The 17,670-nt window shown below is 42.4% G+C and overlaps 1 protein-coding gene across 2 annotated transcripts; it reads left to right on the top strand.

Moving 5' to 3' along the window:
- Window positions 1-247: 247 nt before the first annotated feature.
- On the top strand, window positions 248-17,060 carry Tuba8 (tubulin alpha 8). Of its 2 annotated transcripts, none has more exons than XM_046459904.2 (5): window positions 248-423; window positions 11,056-11,278; window positions 12,305-12,453; window positions 14,312-14,992; window positions 16,473-16,720. In XM_046459904.2, exons 1-5 carry the CDS (start codon window positions 421-423, stop codon window positions 16,557-16,559), a joined length of 1,143 nt encoding a protein of 380 aa, XP_046315860.1. In that variant the 5' UTR covers window positions 248-420; the 3' UTR covers window positions 16,560-16,720. The 2 variants fall into 2 exon arrangements, with proteins under 2 accessions (XP_046315860.1, XP_046315859.1); XM_046459903.2 differs by lacking the exon at window positions 16,473-16,720 and adding an exon at window positions 16,749-17,060 and having other exon boundaries at window positions 253-423.
- Window positions 17,061-17,670: the final 610 nt, after the last annotated feature.

The raw sequence follows: 17,670 nt of genomic DNA, 5'->3' as shown, positions 1-17,670 counted from the left end.
TATTCTCTCTTATGGAATTTTTACATAGCTTTACTGAGCAGCCGGAATTAAAATGGCTGATCTTCCAGAGTGTATGTAGAGAATGAGTACACGTGCGCTTTGCTAATAGGACTGCCTCTCCAGGGGAGCGCAGAAGAACCCAACGAGTGCTGCACCCTAGAAGTCGGGGCAGGACCACGGGACCAAGGAGTCCGGCTGGGCTGAAGCTAAGTCGCTGGTGGGCGGGGAAGTGCTATTATGACCTGCCCGGGTCCCTCCCCTCAGCGGGCACTGTGATGCCGCAGGGCAGCTGCTGGCCCGGCATGTCTGTCCCCGGCCCCCTCCCGCCCAGTGTGTCACAACAGCGGAGACGGCTGTATCTGGAGCAGTTGGGGTGGGCAGGCCCAGCTGGGAAGCGAGCGGGTGAGACGAGCGGCCGCGATGGTGAGCTTTCCAGGGGCTGGTGCTGGGCATCTGGGGTCGGGGACCGAGAGCGGGAGCGCCGGGCAAGTGCCGGGTCAAGAGCCGCGGATTCGTATGGTGGGTTGGGGGTGGGGATTCATCACTTCGGCCCTCGGAGCTAGTTGTCTCCAGCAGAGTGTCAGTTCAGGGTCAGGGGGCACACACCTTAAGGCGGGAGACACTTGGTGTCACTACCTTTGTCGTGTGGGCGAAAGTGGAGAGCAGGGAGAGTTGCCCCTTAAGGAGCCCAAGGGAGATTTGTGCGCGCAGATGAGAGGTGGCAGGCCATGGGGAGCCCGGTGGAGAACCAAGGGAGATTCTGAAGGATCCCAGATAGGCAGCTTATGGACCAGAGTGGGAAGAAAAATGGAGCCCAGGGGTTCCGGACCATTTGCTTGGGTCGGAGAGGCTCAGGGAGTGGTACAGTCAAGTCCCCAAATCCAACCAAATGTGAACAGGGTTCCAGAAAGTGATAAGGGACTTAGGGCATCACAGCTCCCCTACGTTGAGATTGTTCTCAGCTTGTATCCTTGGTTGAGTTTGGGGAACCCACAACGCCAGCATCGCTGGGTCCTCCAGGCGCAATCGGCTGCCCAAGCACCATCAGCTCCAGGCACCTAGCACTGGTGCCAATTCGCCAGTTTTTCTAGCGGTCAAAGTCAGGACGCCTTTCGCACTCAGAAGTCTCCCTCCCAAGTCCAGCCTTTTGGTTTCGCATCCTACCCTGGCTTAGGGGGACTCAATGGCGGCTCCTTCCTCCTCCTACATCTCTATTGACAACTGCTTATCTTATTTGCCAGAGAGGCCCCCTACAAACTGTGTAGTTCCAGCCCCGCCGGGTTAAATTTGCTTCCAATCCATTTGCCTGAATGTCTGGAAACCCAGGGATCTCTCCCAGAGCCCTGATATTTCAGCAGTAGAGAGGTGGTTCGGAAAGGTTGGGAGTGAAGGGTGCGGGCAGAATAAGCATATTTCCTGGGCCAAGGCAGGTTCTCTGGTGACTCTTGCTCCAGGTGTCAGTGACAGAGGAGACCAGCAGAGAACCTCCCTTCCTCCCCCTCCCCCTGCTGTTTTTGGAAAGAGCCCAGAGCTTTCTGGCTCTGGCCCTAGCAGTGCTTCTTCCAGCACCCTCCCTCTCCCCAGCAGGCTCCAGTACCGCCTGGGAGTTTGAAGAATTTGGGAATAATGGCCAGAGGAACCTATTTCTGTCTGAGGCCCCTGGTGTGGGGCCATGGAAGGACCTCAGAAGCTAGAGTTCAAAAATTTGGCTCCTGGCTCTGCAGTTAACTGTGTGACTTCTAGAAGGTTACTTAACCTCTCTGAGATGGTTCTTCTCATCTATAAAATGAAGTGTTTTTAAACTTCTAAGGCTCCACGTAGATTTTATTCTTAAAAAACTTTTTATCAGGGGTTGGGGTTGTGGCTCAGCAGTTGAATGCTCCCCTAGCATGTGTGAGGCCCTGGGTTCAATCCTCAGCACCCGATAAAAATAAATAAATAAAAATAAAGATATTAAGCAAAACAAAACAAAACAAAAACCCTTTTATCATTGAGAATTTCACACATATACAAAAGAGCAAGTGTTATAATGAACTATTATATGCATCATCCAGTTTCAACAATTACCAACCCTTTCCATTATTTCAAAGCAAATCCCAGGCCACATACTTTAAAATTTGTATTTAATTTATATAATGCCTAGCATGTAGCTATTGCTTTATAATTTTCAAAGTGCTGTCCTTTGCATATTTTAAATTTGACTGAATGTCATAGTTACTTTCCAAGAAGAGCTTAAAGGAAGCTTACAAGGGGTGCTGAGGATCATAATCCAGCCCTTGCACAAATTTCCATGTGCATGCAATAGATGAATTTTTAAAAAAACTTTAAAAAACAGTAAAATCTTATTTTAAACATGTTTAAGAAATTTTGAAATGTGCTTAAGATTTAAAAAAAAAACAATGGTTGAATATTTCAAAAAGGCAGTAACTTACTTATTTTGAAATACTGAGATTTGTATAGTGGGTTCTATTGAAAGCATTTCCTTGTGTACCAGCAAACATATGGACAAACATTTTTTTTATTAAATACTTTCTACTCATAGAGCCTTAAAATGCTTTGGGGGCTGGGGTTATTGGCAGAGTGCTTGCCTCCCACATGTGAGGCACTGGGTTCAATCCTCAGCACCACATAAAAATGAATAAAATAAATAAAGAGGGCTGGGGTTGTGGCTCAGTGGTAGAGTGCTCACCTAGCACATGCAAGGGGCCCTGTGTTGGATCCTCAGCACCACATATAAATAAATAAAATAAAGGTATTGTGTCCAACTACAACTAAAAAATAAATATTTAAAAAGAAAAATAAATAAAGATATTGTGTCCATATTAAAAAGATATTTTAAAAAATAATGCTTTTGACTCATCCCCCCTCCCTTTTTTTGTGGTGGTGGGACTCAAGCCCTTGCTTCTGCTAGTCAAGTGCTCTACCACTGAGCTATACCCACTGCCCCTGACTCGTTCCTAAAAAGCTAGAATGATACATTTATAAAACTTACCCCAAGAATCCCACCCTGTGGATTTCTTCCTCTAGTGGATTAAGTTTCAGGCATCTGCCCATATTCTCCTTTCTATTAGCCTTGGAATTTTTGTAGATTCTGAATAAGAAATATATAACTAATCCCATGTATATTTTTAAAAAGGCATTCCTGCAGTTACTAGACAGATGGACATTTTTGGTGTGTTTGTGAAACACTCCCCTTCTCCCTAGTCACCCACAACACCATACTACCAATATCCTTTAGCATTTCCAAACTGGAGCCTCAAGCTGCACAATTGGTAAGAAGACCCAAACCTAAACCCCACTCAATTTCAGAGCCTCTGTTCTTAACTCTCAGATCAGCAGGATAATCCTACAGCTGAGCTTTCCCATCTGCTGCCTATGTCCTAGGGAGCAGCTCTCCTAGGAACTGAGACTGTGACACCTTTTTTTGGGCTATAATATGGAGAATTGTGGGCAGATACCTGTCAAGGGAGTTTCTGTGGTCTATGCAGAGGTGGGAATTCGAATTCTGTAACACAGCCTCCTTAGCTCCATTACTTCTGCACTGGGGAGCACCAGTTGAGTTCTGATGGGAATTGGCACCAAATGATGACAAAGATCCTGACACATAAAAATTGGCAGTTAGAGAAGAGGGGAAAGTGTTCTGGGGGGGTTGTGGCACTGCCACGTCTGTGGCCCTCTGCCATCTGCCTCTTAAAGGCAGTCATAGCTGTGATCTGACCTCAGAGCACTGTGTGGGGTTCCCAACAGACAGCAAATAACTGCTGTTTCCCTCCTTCCATTACTAAATGCAGGAGGTCACTGGGCATACCTCTGAGTGAAGGAGCCTCCATTCACAGAGCAGTAGCTAGGGCAAAACTGCTGGGTCAGTGAGAAAGGACTGTTAGGTTTTTTTTTTTTTTTTTAAATTAATTTATTTACTTAGTTTTGTTTTTGTTTTAAGCCATCCAATGCATGGCAATTTTTTTACAGTAGCCATAAGCAACCGATACATTCATTAAATTGGATCTTTTAGAAAATTGATTTTTAAAAAGTTTTTTCCAAGCTTTTAGTTCCTGATGTATAAATATCCATAGTTAATTCATATAAAACTTAATTCGAACATGTAGAAAAAACTTATAATGTCAAACCCCAAACACAAGTTCAATTTTTCCAATTTCATAAACCTGGGAAAAGTAATATACAATACTAATTGGCTTCTTTACAGAATTTTCAAATATTTGCAGCCCTGTATTCCAGTAAGCCTATTATTATATTATTTAGATGATATTCTAGATAAGGTATAATCCCATTTGTAGGTTTTGATGGGAAACTTCCAGGCTCAGGTAAGGCCCATGCAGAGCTGGAGTGTGTATGTGAGGTGCCCCTGAATGACCTTGAAAAGAAAGTAAAAAGTTAAAAAATAATTTCTGAGGAGGAACTAGTTGGTGAATACAAGGCCAGTGATGGGGGAGGTTGGGAGGATGTAGTGGCTTAATGGGAGGAAGTGGATCAACTGCTCCCTTTCCCTGGGGCTGTCAAGGGACTGACAACACTATCTATGGCTTTGTGGTTAGCATTTCCTGGGTTAGTATCTCCTTTTTAGGATGTTCCCCAGTTAATGAGCTGTAGAAGAGAATTGGAACTTGCAGTGGGCAGTGCTTATTTCTTGTGTGACTCCTATGCTTGCCCCAAGGTCAGTTAAAACCCTTTTGACATCTTAGGGTCTTTTGTGCTGGGAGTCTACTTACCAAACACTCCTATCATCCTAAAGTAGGTCTTAGGTCAGTCCTATTGTTGCCTTAACTGTGGAGCCTATGATCTGAGCCCTTCTCCTGAGCCACCTCTTTATTCTTGCTGTTTCTTGCTTGCTATCTATTCTTTGTTCTTAATGGTTCCAGATAATTCTAATTGAAGGCTTCTGAGCAGAGACAATTTCATGAATCATATTTGTTCTTACTTTAATTATCCTACTGGAACACTGGGGATCTACTTTTCTCTTGCTGTCTCTGACCTAAGTCCTAAAATATATTGATGTATTATTCTAGCCTGACAACTAGAAATAATTTGGTGTAATAATAGGCTTCCTAAAAGCAACTGAGGTATTTGAGCACACAAGTGGTCAGGGGACTGTGGAGTGGTTTCAGGTTTTCACATGTAAACACTGTTGGCTGTGTCAGTTCTTTTCCCATATAATATGCCAATTTTACTGTTTCGTGATACTTTGAAGTGATTTTTTTAAAGCATATATATATATATATATATATATATATATATATTTTTTTTTTTTTTTTTTTCATTGTAGTTGGACACAATACCTTTATTTTATTTGTTTATATTTATGGGGTGCTGAGGATCGAACCCAGGGCCTCGCATATGCTAGGTGAGCACTCTACCACTGAGCAATAATCCCAGGCTCTTTGAAATGATTTTTAAAGCTTCAAAGCCTTCTACTGAGGATAGTGATTAGTCTGTCTTAATCTTCTGAGAACAGAGCAAAGAGAAATGACGTGTTAAAATGGAAAGCCAAACATTAAATAGAATTGGCATAGGGAAAGGTTTCTTGCAGTGAAATTCGAAAAGTCCTGCAAAGTTCTAGAATTTTCTTTTCTTTTTTCAATGTTCTGCAAAGTGTCTGCTCTCCTCTCCATGCAGCATGGTCATAGGGGGCACAGATGTTTCATCTCCTCTGCTTTTTAGGGACCTATACCTCAGACAAATTGGGCAGTTGTGGCCATGGTCCCTGCCCTAAATTTTTCTGTCTCTTGTCATACTGCTCTTAAACCCTCTTAAATGCCTGCAGGTCATCTTGGCATTTGGCATGTCCCATGTCCCTGTGACTATTCCTTCTTGAGGAAATCAGGCCAGCAGTTGTCTTTTTCTCATTTGAACTCTTATTGAGCTTGATCTATGTACTTCTTGGGCACTGGCTACTCTCCTTATTAAATGGCGTTTAAGTCCAATGATCGTTTCTTATTCTAATCATCTCTAAATTCACTGAGTACCTGTTAAAATTCAAGCACTGTGCTTTGTGCTGGGGATGGTGTTCCTTATCCCCATAGGGCTTAATCTCTGTACTAGAAAAGCCAGAAAATTGAAAAAGCAACTATATAATATGGTGTGAAAAATGCAATGATGGGGAGATAAAGGGGATTGTAGCAATTCACATCAGGGACTTGCCTACTACCTTCCAATGCCTTCTTGCATGTAACAGCACAAAAAACATTTGTCGTAGGAATGAACAGAGTAGGTGACTTTGGTAGGTTTCTCAGGGCTAAGTCTGTGTGAGAGGATGTCATACTTTCCTTGAGGAAAGGGACTCCCAGGTCTATCCACTTCCTTATCTTCTTCACCTTCTGGATTGTTAGCTTCAGCAGCACAGAGGGGACTCCTCACTGGGACCCAGGAGAGCAGAGCTTGTCTGAGGCTCTGTAAGCCCAGATTCAAAATAAAACTTGAGAGAGAGAGAGAGAGAGAGAGAAAAGAAGAAGATGAAGAAGAAGAAGAAGAAAAGAAAAGAGAAGAGAAGAGAAAACACTCCAATTGGCTAAAGAAGGAAACCTGAAATATGAGTTTGAAGCAAACATATGACTTAAATATCTTCTGCTGGGTCAGCTTACCCTTGCCCTAGTAACTCCTCCCCCTGCCAATGGCTGTGCACACTGGTTTGGAGAATCAGTCTCCTTGGTTCTGTCAAAATGATCCATTTCAACTAGGTTACCACCCTGATCCATTCTCAGTTTCTCTCTGCATTAGAATTTTTCCTGTTTGTAGTTTTGCTCTGCAAGCTTGATCTTGGTGTCCACCATCAGGCTGGCACTGATGTGAATGTGTGCACATCTCAAGGCCCTGGAAATTCAGAGTGAAAGTGAGGCAGGAGGTTGTGCAGTACAAAGGAAAGAATTCAGGATGGGGTCTGAAGTCATAGATTCTGGTCCAGGATTTTTTGCTGCAGAGCTGTGAACTCGTGAATTTGTTACATACCTTTATGAACCCCAGATTTTTTTTTGTCTGCAAAATAATGGAGGGGGAATCATATTAGGTGAACATAAAGCCAATCCAGCACTAGAATCCTAAATATTTTGAAGCTAGCATCACATCCTTGGTTATGAAAGGAGGATGCCTTTTCTTGGGCAATGAGGATTGGTCTCCCAAGGACATCTGCACTGGGTCTGTTCTGTGTTTATGCAGAACTTCCAGGCAGAAAGATTCATAGATGATCAGAGTAGTTGGAGGAGGCTAGGTCAGCACCTGAGTTAGAGGAGTTCTGTGGCGGAGCTTTGAAATGTTCCTTGTTCCCCTAGGTGTTAGTAAGTTTTATGTCACTATAATAAATACCTGAGGTAATTTTCTTATAAAGTGAAAAGGTTTACTTTGACTCATAGTTTTGTAGGTTTCAGTCCATGATTGGTTGACTCTGTTGCTTTTGGGCCTATGACGAGGCAGCATGTCATGGTGGGAACAAAATTACAACCCTCATGGCTAAACAGGGGAAGAGAGGAAGAGCAAAAGACTGGGGTTCCACAATTCTTTCTGAGGGCAAATTCCCAGTGACCCAAAGTCCTCCCATGAGGTCCTACCTCTGAATGTCTCCAAGACCTCCAAATAGTGCCAGTCCTTTAGAAAAGGATGGGCCTTTAGGGAACATTCCAGATCCAAACTATAGCACCTGACCAGAAGCAGGTGCAAAGGCCCAGAGGAAGGTTGAGCATGAGCACAGACCTCAGAGTTCCACAAAGCCTCAGACAACTTGTAATTTCACTTGTGATTTCTTCATGTAACTTTGAAATCACTGTTTGACCTCATAAATTAAGGTCTTAATAAATGTTAGGTCAATAAATGACTGTGTGAAGTGGGGCAAGAAGAACCTGGACCCGCAAAAGTTGAATGGAGTCCTTACTCCTACTCTTGTTTTATTTAGCTTTTTTACTTTAAAAAACATCAAACATCCAGAAAGTAGATGAGTATAATGCCACCTATATATTTATCATTTAGACATAATATTAAGAATTTTTTTCCATATTTACTTATCTTCTGTGTTAAAAGTATTTTAAAATAGGATTAGGGATGTAGCTCAGTAGTGTGCTTGCCTTGTATGTGCCAGGCCCTTGGTTCAATCCTCAGCACCAGGATGGGAGCCGGTGGAGGAGAAGATATTTTGGATCTTTTTTAATATATCCTGTCTCAATAAAAAAAATAATGGCATTACTTGATTGAAATAGAGTGTATAAAATATTCAAAAGAAATATTTTTTTTTGGTGGTACCAGGGATTTTACCCAAGGGTGCTCTACCACGGAGTTATACCTGCAACCTCATTTTTTTTTAAAATCTATTTTTAGATAGGGCTTTGCCAAGTTGCTAAAACTGTCCTCAAACTTTGCAATTCTTCTGCTTCAGTCTCTCAATTTGTTGGGAATACAGGTGTGTTCCACCATGCCTGTCCTTCTCCTTCCCCCATGACCCCACACTATTGGAGATGGAATTTAGGGCCTTGCCTTGCGTATGTTAGTCAAGTACTCTACCATTGAGTTACATACCCACCCCTTCATTATTCTTTCTGGTGCTTGTCTTTGGCAGTGGGACTCTTCAAGTTGGCTTGACATCCCAGTCTTTGTTAGCTTCTGCGCTTTCAGGCTCTATAAAATACTTCAGACTTATCTGATACATTCCTCAGTTCAGACCCAGAACTCTCTGTTGCTTTAAGGTTCACTGGTTCTGTTAGTAAGGAATAATATTAAGAGACCTTCCTCTTTCCCCCTTTCTCTTTTTGTGGTAGTGAGAATTGAATCCAGGGTTTCACACTGAAATGCTCTACCACTGAGCTACATCCCTATCCCCTTTTTAAATTTTTATTTTGAGACAGGGTCTTACTAAATAAAATAGTTCTTTTCTTAAGGGTGTGTTTGTGTGTGACAGAGCTGGGGGGGATTTTATCTGTGAAAATGCATATTAATTGTATGAGATTAAAGAGGGCATCAAACAGAGTTTGATCTAAATGTCACATGTTAGTGGTTTCAGGTCCACCAGATTCTTTACTCTTTGTCCTGTGATCTTTGCTTTTCCTGTATCTTCTGTGGAAAGACCCAGAGTATTCCAGAAGAGAGGTCAACCTAGGGACCAGGCAGTCCCTGAGATGGGTTTAGAGGGTGGTTGGGGTATGGTAGTGAACAAGGCTCAGAAAGCTAAGGGTCAGGGCCATGAAGGATATTGTCACTTAGGAGAAGATATAGGATGAGGCTCCTTTCAAGCCTCTCTAATGTCCCCTAAGTTTTGAATATCTCTCTAGGAAGCCATGGCTGCTTGCTGAATGTGAGATATGGTCTGGGTCAATAACACGCTGGTTTGGGGCTGGTTGATGGACACAAAATGTGCTTTTCTTAGTCCTGAATAGAGTCTTAAGATGGAGGTTGAGAACAGACCCCAAAATAAAGGAGTGAAGAATGGAAACCCGAGCTCTCCGACTTCCTATAGGTGCTTCTTGCTTCCTATAGGTGGAGAAAAGAGCTATAAGAGAGTATAGCTGAAAATGATAATGGTAAAGACAAGAACAATAATAGCAATTATGGCTAATTTATTTTCAGATGAGGAGAGAGTGAGTAACTCAGTTAAGATTGCACAGACCAGCAAGTAAATTGAGAAGGCAAGATTTCAACCTTGGAATGTGGGCAACCGTGTGAATGAAGCCTTTTCCCTGGACACTGGGGAATACAGCTGGGTTGGGTATTCTGTACAGGGTTGTGTTCCATACTGGCTGCTGTGAATGCCCATGCTCTTTTCTTCCCCAGGGCAAGTGGCAACTATCAGTCAGCTCTAGCACAGATAGGTGTAGAGTAGGGACTCAGCTGTAAAACTGAATAAGGGAGAAATGGGTCCTGACACCGTTGACCCTTTGAATGTTGCTATGCTTGGAGACTCTTCCAACTTCCCAGGAGTCCTGGATGTGGACTCTACTTGTTTTCATGCCCAGCCGTGTTCTCTGGAGGCTCTGTTCCTGGCTTGAATTACTTAGAGCTGGAAAATGACAAGTCAGGTCATGGATAAGAATAGAAACCCACAGACCAAGCACATGCTTCCATGTTGGGTTCTGGCGAGTGTCACATACACAGAGCTGTTATGTTGGCCACTCTTCCCCACAGGCAGGATATGGGTAGGGGAAACGAGTTCATCTTCCTAGTGAAACTTCATGGTGTGTTTCTAGTTAAGCACACACCTCCCCATCTTAAGGCATTAAGTACTAAGATCAGTCAGGTAATTGTGGCTTCATATTAGAGTAGCACAAAGATAAGAATACTCTAAAGGTTAGCTTTATTTAACACTTGGCCTGACATAGGCCAGGTGGTAGATAATGGGGGCTCCAAAAAGAATTTTCCACTTTGTCAGAATTTGGTAAGAGCCTAATTTATGCCCCTCAACCTTCCCTTGATAATGGAGGCTCCAAAAAGAATTTTCCACTTTGTCAGAATTTGGTAAGAGCCTAATTTATGCCCCTCAACCTTCCCTTGATGGTGTACTGATCTCTTCTCATTTCTACATTTGTCACCATAACACTAATGACACTAATAATACTAATAATACTGCTCCAAACCATATTCCTTCCATGAGTATTCATCTGCTCTGTTAGTCTGAGTGTGTATGTGTCTGTGTGTGTGAGATGTCAAGTTGGGGATTAGTATTAATGAATGTGAAATCTGCCGCTGGGTGTGGTAGTAAACTTAGGAATATTTTCTGCTATTCTCATGGGTTTCTTTGGTATCAGAGTCTGATGGTTTAGAATTAGCTCCTTGTTTCACCTCTGCAGTAGCTTTTTTTTTTTCTTCCTGGTACAAAGAATTAACTATGGAAAGCAAACTTTAGAGAAAACCATAGAAAAAAACATGTCTTCTTTGGAGCCCAAGTTTTGGTCCATTTGCAGTTGTGCCCACGCACTTGCAACCTCAGATACCACCTGATTACCAGGGTAGCATGGATGGAGGGATGGGTGTCCTGAAGATTGAATACAGGAAGAGACAGGTCTGCAGATGTGGAGCCTCAATCTGTGGCCAGGGCTCTCTGACCCTGATATTGTCCTCTCCCCACAGCGGGAATGCATATCTGTCCACGTGGGTCAAGCTGGAGTTCAGATTGGCAATGCTTGTTGGGAGCTCTTCTGCCTGGAGCATGGCATCCAGGCAGATGGCACCTTTGGTGCTCAGGCCAGCAAGATCAACGACGATGACTCCTTCACCACATTTTTCAGTGAGACTGGCAATGGGAAACACGTGCCCCGGGCTGTCATGGTGGACCTGGAACCTACTGTAGTAGGTGAGTATGGGTTAAGATTCCCTCCACATAAAACAATACAAAACCTCAGAGGCTTTGGCTTAATGAACGATAAGGAAGCTAAAAAGTGGGGGTGGCTCAACTAGAATCCACCAGCCCTTGTGACTTCTGTCAGCTCCTTAGGGAATCTTGCAATAGGGATTGAGGATCCCTGTTAATCTGTACAATGTAAAGTGCCCCTTAAGCCTGCTGAGACAGTCTGAAATGAACAAGACTGTCACTAAATGCTAATAATTTAAAAAACCTAAATAATTTTTGGAAATTATAATAAGCCCCTAATTAGTCAATTTCCCACAGTGTAGGTTTCTGATTTTATAATAATTGCAGTCTATTCTCACAGGTCTAGTCTAACCTTGAAGTACCTTACATACAAAATGATAAAACAGCAAGCATATTCACAGCCAGGTGTTGCAGTTGTTTTAGAATGAATCTCATTCAGTTAGTTACACAGCAGAATTTCCTAAGCTTTAAGGCTGGCTCATCAAGCAAGGGGTAGACAGGTTGCACAGAGATATCTGGACAAATGCTTATAACACCTGAACAGTGGTTTCTAGAGGCAACGAATGACAGGTACTCTACCCTCTGGATGTTTTGTACAAATGCAAAATAATGCGGGTCACCTTCCCAGGTGACTGCACACTTGAATGATTTCTCTGAAGGGGGGAGTAGAGGAATTCCAAAGAGATGATGAGGTGAGGCGGATGAATCTTCATCTGCCTTGCACCTACCCTGTGTGAACCCTTGGAGGTAAGCAGAGCCCCTTGAAGGTCTCTCAAAGGCTCCTGCTCTTCCAGGACCTGGAGTACAATTTTGCTTAAAAGCATTAAAAAATATGTCTTGGACTGGGTGTGTGGCTCAGTGGCAGAGTGTGTGCTCAGAACGCATGAGGCACTGGGCTTGATCTCCAACACCAAAGCCAGAAGGGTGTCATATGATAATCTAATGGGGAGGGAGGCTTCTCCTCTGGAAACCAGGTGGTAAGACCTAATGGTCCCCCTCTCTTGGTAGATGAGGTTCGGGCAGGAACCTACCGCCAGCTCTTCCATCCAGAGCAGCTGATCACAGGAAAGGAGGATGCAGCTAATAACTATGCCCGGGGTCACTACACAGTGGGCAAGGAGAGCATCGATTTAGTATTGGACCGCATACGGAAGCTGGTAAGCATCTGGGACAGAAGATTGGTGAGTTAGGCTAGAGTGAACAGGCTTGGATCTATATCTCTTGGATAAGGCTGGGTAGATGGAGCTATACATGACTTCTGGCTACAGGATAGAGCACCTAAGGTTTGGGAATTTTTTCCAGTGCTGGTGACTAAATTCAGGGCCTCATGGATGCTAAGCACACACTCTACCATGGAGCTATACCCTGGTTTTATATTTTGTAAAGGGCATTCCCAAGGATTATGCCTTTCCCCTACCTAGATATCATGGACTATCCTACAGGCTGATGCCTGAAGGTACCTATCAATACTGTATGGTGGTATCTGGGGAAGATTCCAACTATAAGGAAGGCTAAGGCCTTGCTTATTGGAATAATGGTTTACAAATCATTAAGTTAGAAGAGGAGAGGAAGAAATTGTTACACATTTGAGGACTTGCAAATATTATACATATCAAGAACATTCCTTCATTTTTTTCTTAATAATCATACAAAGGAGGTCTCTTCCCTGTACTTTACAGGTAAAGAAATTGAGGGCCAGGGTGGTTAAATAATTTAGCTTGGTTTACACAGCTAGAAAGTTGGCAGAGTTAGGATTTGAACCAGGTTGATTTGACTACAAAGCTCTGAGTTGTGGGCAAAGTCACTTTGTTTAAGCTCCTATTTCCTAATTTATATGATGGAAAATGTTGGATGTAGTGAAGTTTTTTTTTTCTTTTTTTAACCTGGGTGCTTAGGTTAAAAAGCACTTTTTTTATATGCATTTTTGTATATGTTTACTTTTTTTGTTTAGAGGGTTCTAATAGAGGTCATCAGTCTCAAAGCCATCTGTAGTGTTACTAAGTTTTGAAGCACTGGATTAAATAATACATCATATTCAATGGAAAAATTCTGTGACTCTGAATTCTCTTTGTTCTGATAGGCTAACATTGAATGCTTAATAAGCATCAGATTTTTACTCAAAACATTATGCTATCTCATTTAATTATCACAATAACCTTGTAAGATAAGGATTTTTTTTTACAGGAAATCATAGTCTTTTTAAAAAAATATAATTATTAACACATTAATTGTAGAAAATAATAGGTTTCACTATGTATTTCCATACTTACCTCTATCATGCTTTGATCATATCTACCCTCCCTTCTACTCTTACCCTCCCTTTTCTCTCTCCTTCCCTCTCCCCTTTTCCCTTCTCTAATTGTCTCAAGATGAGGATATTTTTCTTGTCTCCACTTTAATCAAGAGCAAACAAAAGTTTGGAGAGGTTCAATAACTTGTTCAAGTTTTTACAACTGGGAAGCACATGGATGGGTTGGTTGGTTTGACTTGGTCATTCCACAGTGTATGTAAAAACTGTAATATCACTTTGTACCCCATAAATATGCACAGCTATAAATTTTCAATATAGAATAAAATAAAATAAAAAAGGAAACCTCAGGTTCCCTAATTCCTTTTCTTAAGTTGGTACTCTGACCTCCCTTTCAAGGTTGGGTTGAGAGGTATAGGTAAACAGTTCCTACAGAATCATAGGGCAGGGGTGGTGGGCAATTTAGGGCTCTCAAAAGGCAAAGTCACTGATCATTGTGGCTCTGAAATTTTCATTCCTATTTTAACTAAGCTGCTGGGATGAAACTTTCATGTTCCTAAAGGCATATGTAGCTTGCTATCCCATAATTCAGCTACTCCTCCCAAGATCAAAACAACTGCCTTTGTGTTTCCTTATTTCTTTAAGGCTTTCATGATTTCACTTATATAAAAATGTTGGATGGGATGGGGCAGAGGGAAGGATTTGTTACCTGGGAGAATTCTCAGAACTTGTCTTCATGATTTCTTCTCATTTCCTGCTTTCCCCAGACAGATGCTTGCTCTGGCTTGCAGGGCTTCCTGATCTTCCACAGTTTTGGTGGAGGCACTGGCTCTGGCTTCACTTCTCTGCTGATGGAACGCCTCTCCCTTGATTATGGCAAGAAGTCCAAGCTAGAGTTTGCTATCTACCCAGCACCCCAGGTCTCCACTGCAGTTGTTGAGCCCTACAACTCCATCCTGACAACCCACACCACACTGGAACACTCAGATTGTGCTTTCATGGTAGATAATGAAGCCATCTATGACATCTGCCGCAGGAACCTAGACATTGAGCGCCCCACCTATACCAACCTCAACCGCCTCATCAGCCAGATTGTGTCCTCAATCACAGCCTCTCTCCGCTTTGATGGGGCCCTCAATGTGGACCTCACTGAGTTCCAGACCAACCTGGTGCCCTATCCCCGCATTCACTTCCCCCTAGTCACCTATGCTCCCATCATCTCTGCTGAGAAAGCCTACCATGAACAGCTCTCTGTTGCTGAGATAACCAGCTCCTGCTTTGAGCCCAACAGCCAGATGGTGAAGTGTGACCCAAGGCATGGAAAGTACATGGCCTGCTGCATGCTGTACCGGGGAGATGTGGTGCCCAAGGATGTGAATGTTGCTATTGCCGCCATCAAGACCAAGAGGACTATCCAGTTTGTCGACTGGTGTCCCACAGGCTTCAAGGTGAGAGCTGATAAATTACAAAGGGGCTAGATAACTGGAAAAGCAGAAACAGAAGACAAAAAATGGTAGAATGAAATCTTGGGAGCCTCAGGTTTTATGTGTTGATATGGGGAGAGGAATTGAAACCACATGTAAAATTAATTTCATTCAGCTTTGGCTGAGACACAAATGCTGTTGAAATTTTGTCATTTTAGAGCCAGGCATGGTGGTCCATGTCTGTAATCCCAATGATTTGGGTGGTGAAGCAAGAAGATCATACATTTGAGGCCAGCATGGACAATTTAATGAGACTTGTCTCAAAATAAAATTTTAAAAGGGATTGGGGACGTAGTTCAGTGGTGAAGTGCCCCTGGGTTCAATCCCTTATAAAAAAAAATTTTAGAAAACATGAATTTGGGAATATTTTAAATTGGTTTACTATCTTTGATTTTTTTTTTTAAAGCTGAGGAGCAAGTAATGATTTTGGAATGGACCTGAATCACAATGCTTTTGGAGATCATGATTCAGTTCAATTTATGTTAAATTAGTTTTAATAGACATTTTCCATTTCCAGGTATTTTAATTTTAGAATTGACTAAGTTATTCTTGTTATTAGAGAGGTATAATTTTCTCTTCTAACAAAAAATGTGTTCCCCCAGTTTATTTTGAGAAATTAAATACCTATTCTGTAAGACTTAATTAATTTGGAGAAATTGTGGGACATATTTTGTTTATTACATGAGTTACTCATGTCATAAAGCCCTGACATTTTCCATTCCTGACAACCAAGATGTAACTGTTCTCTTTTAGAGCAAGGGAGTGTAGCATTCCTTCTCATTGTTCTACTCCTGGCTACATTTTTCATCTTCCTTCCCCAAGACGGGCTGGGGTTAGCTGGGAGGACCCTGACATGCCACCAGAACTTGGGAAGTTAGCTTCAGGCAAGACCTTTAATTATCTTTGGAGGTCTTACTTTTCTTCTGAGAATTCCTGTTTTCCAGACATAACAAGGCCTGGTTTACATTAATGTAATCCCCAAGGACCTTTGGATTTTTAAATTTATTGTTCTGGAATATCCCTATGACTTCTTACACATCTCTTCACCCTTGGCAGAGAAACTTACCCAAATTTATTTGCACACAACTAAGAAGAACTTCAGACATCATCTGGGAAGAATAACCTTCATGGGCTAGGGTTGTGGCTCAGTGGTAGAGCACTTGCCTGGCATGTTTGAGGCACTGGGTTCAATCCTCAACACCACATAAAAATAAATAAATAAAATAAAGGTATTGTGTCCATCTACAACTAACTAAATATATAAATATAAAAATAAAAAAGAATAACTTCACAGCAATTTCAATTCCAGTGATTGAAATTGAAGGTATTTCCTTCCCTTTTAGAGGCAAATCATATACTCTACCTCCCATGAAATAATAACTTTATTCATTGCTTTCCTTTGTCTTTTTTGCTATTTTCCACTAACATTTCTTCCTGGTACCAGCCCTCTCTTTTTCTTTTCCAGACTTTAAATCCTCCAGCCCTTGCTTTGGAATTTGCTTGTACCAATACCATTTACTTTTCTCTCTAGTGCCCACTTCTTTCTACCTGCTCACTCTCCCAACTTCTGGGTTCCTTCTTCTCACATTCCACCCTGCAGTCTGCTCTCCACACACAGGACCCTGACTCACTAACATACCTTGTTACAAGACATGCCCTATGAGTTATCTTTTGGCTGACTTGCATATTCTGCTGTTGCTCTTCCTCATTTGTTCCCCAGGTGGGCATCAATTACCAGCCACCCACCGTGGTGCCAGGAGGGGATCTGGCCAAAGTCCAGCGGGCTGTCTGCATGCTGAGCAACACCACAGCAATTGCGGAGGCCTGGGCCCGCCTTGACCATAAGTTTGACCTAATGTACGCTAAACGGGCCTTTGTGCATTGGTATGTTGGAGAAGGAATGGAAGAAGGAGAATTTTCTGAGGCCAGGGAGGATCTGGCTGCCCTGGAGAAGGATTATGAAGAAGTGGGGACCGATTCATTTGAAGAAGAAAATGAAGGGGAGGAATTTTAAATATACATCTTCCTCTTGGCTGTGTCTTTTTATTTATGCTGCTCCACTATACACATTTAACTAGTCAAGAGTAACAGACCATTCTCCCAACCCCAGCCTGTCTTACACAGGAGGAGGGCACCTGACTCTAGTACCCATGGGTGATGTTACTGGCCAAAAATAGATGCTGAATTATTTCAGACCCTTGTTTGAGCCAAGAGTAGATTTGTCACTAAAGAAAATGAAGGTTATTGTTTCTGGGTGAAGGTGAGGCCAAGTTATACATGTGAAGAGGCCTAATCAGTTATTTTAATTCTAGATTAGGCTGGGTCCACCCCACTTAACACTGTCTGACCTGATCTCATTCATTTATAGGTACTTATGAAGGCAGGAAATATGGGTCTGTCTATTACTAACTCTCTAGCTCTTAGGACAGCTAAGACAAAGGTGCACAAGGGACCCCTTGGAATCCTGCTGGACAAAGACTGAAGAAAGGAAAGATCTCTCCTGAAAGATTCCAGGGAGAGAGTGAACAGAAATTCACATTAATGGATCTGTAGCATGGCCTTGGCATCATCTGGACTTATCACACATTCATTCATTCATTAAATATTTGAGTACAGTCTTCTATCTTATCTTGGGGCCCATT

Source organism: Marmota monax, unplaced genomic scaffold, assembly GCF_021218885.2.
Source record: "Marmota monax isolate L192 unplaced genomic scaffold, Marmota_monax_Labrador192_F-V1.1 WCK01_AAM20220418_F8-fsc00163, whole genome shotgun sequence".
NCBI lineage: Eukaryota > Metazoa > Chordata > Mammalia > Rodentia > Sciuridae > Marmota > Marmota monax.
Note: the sequence above shows the minus strand (reverse complement) of the source record. Positions and strands in the feature narration are given on the sequence as shown.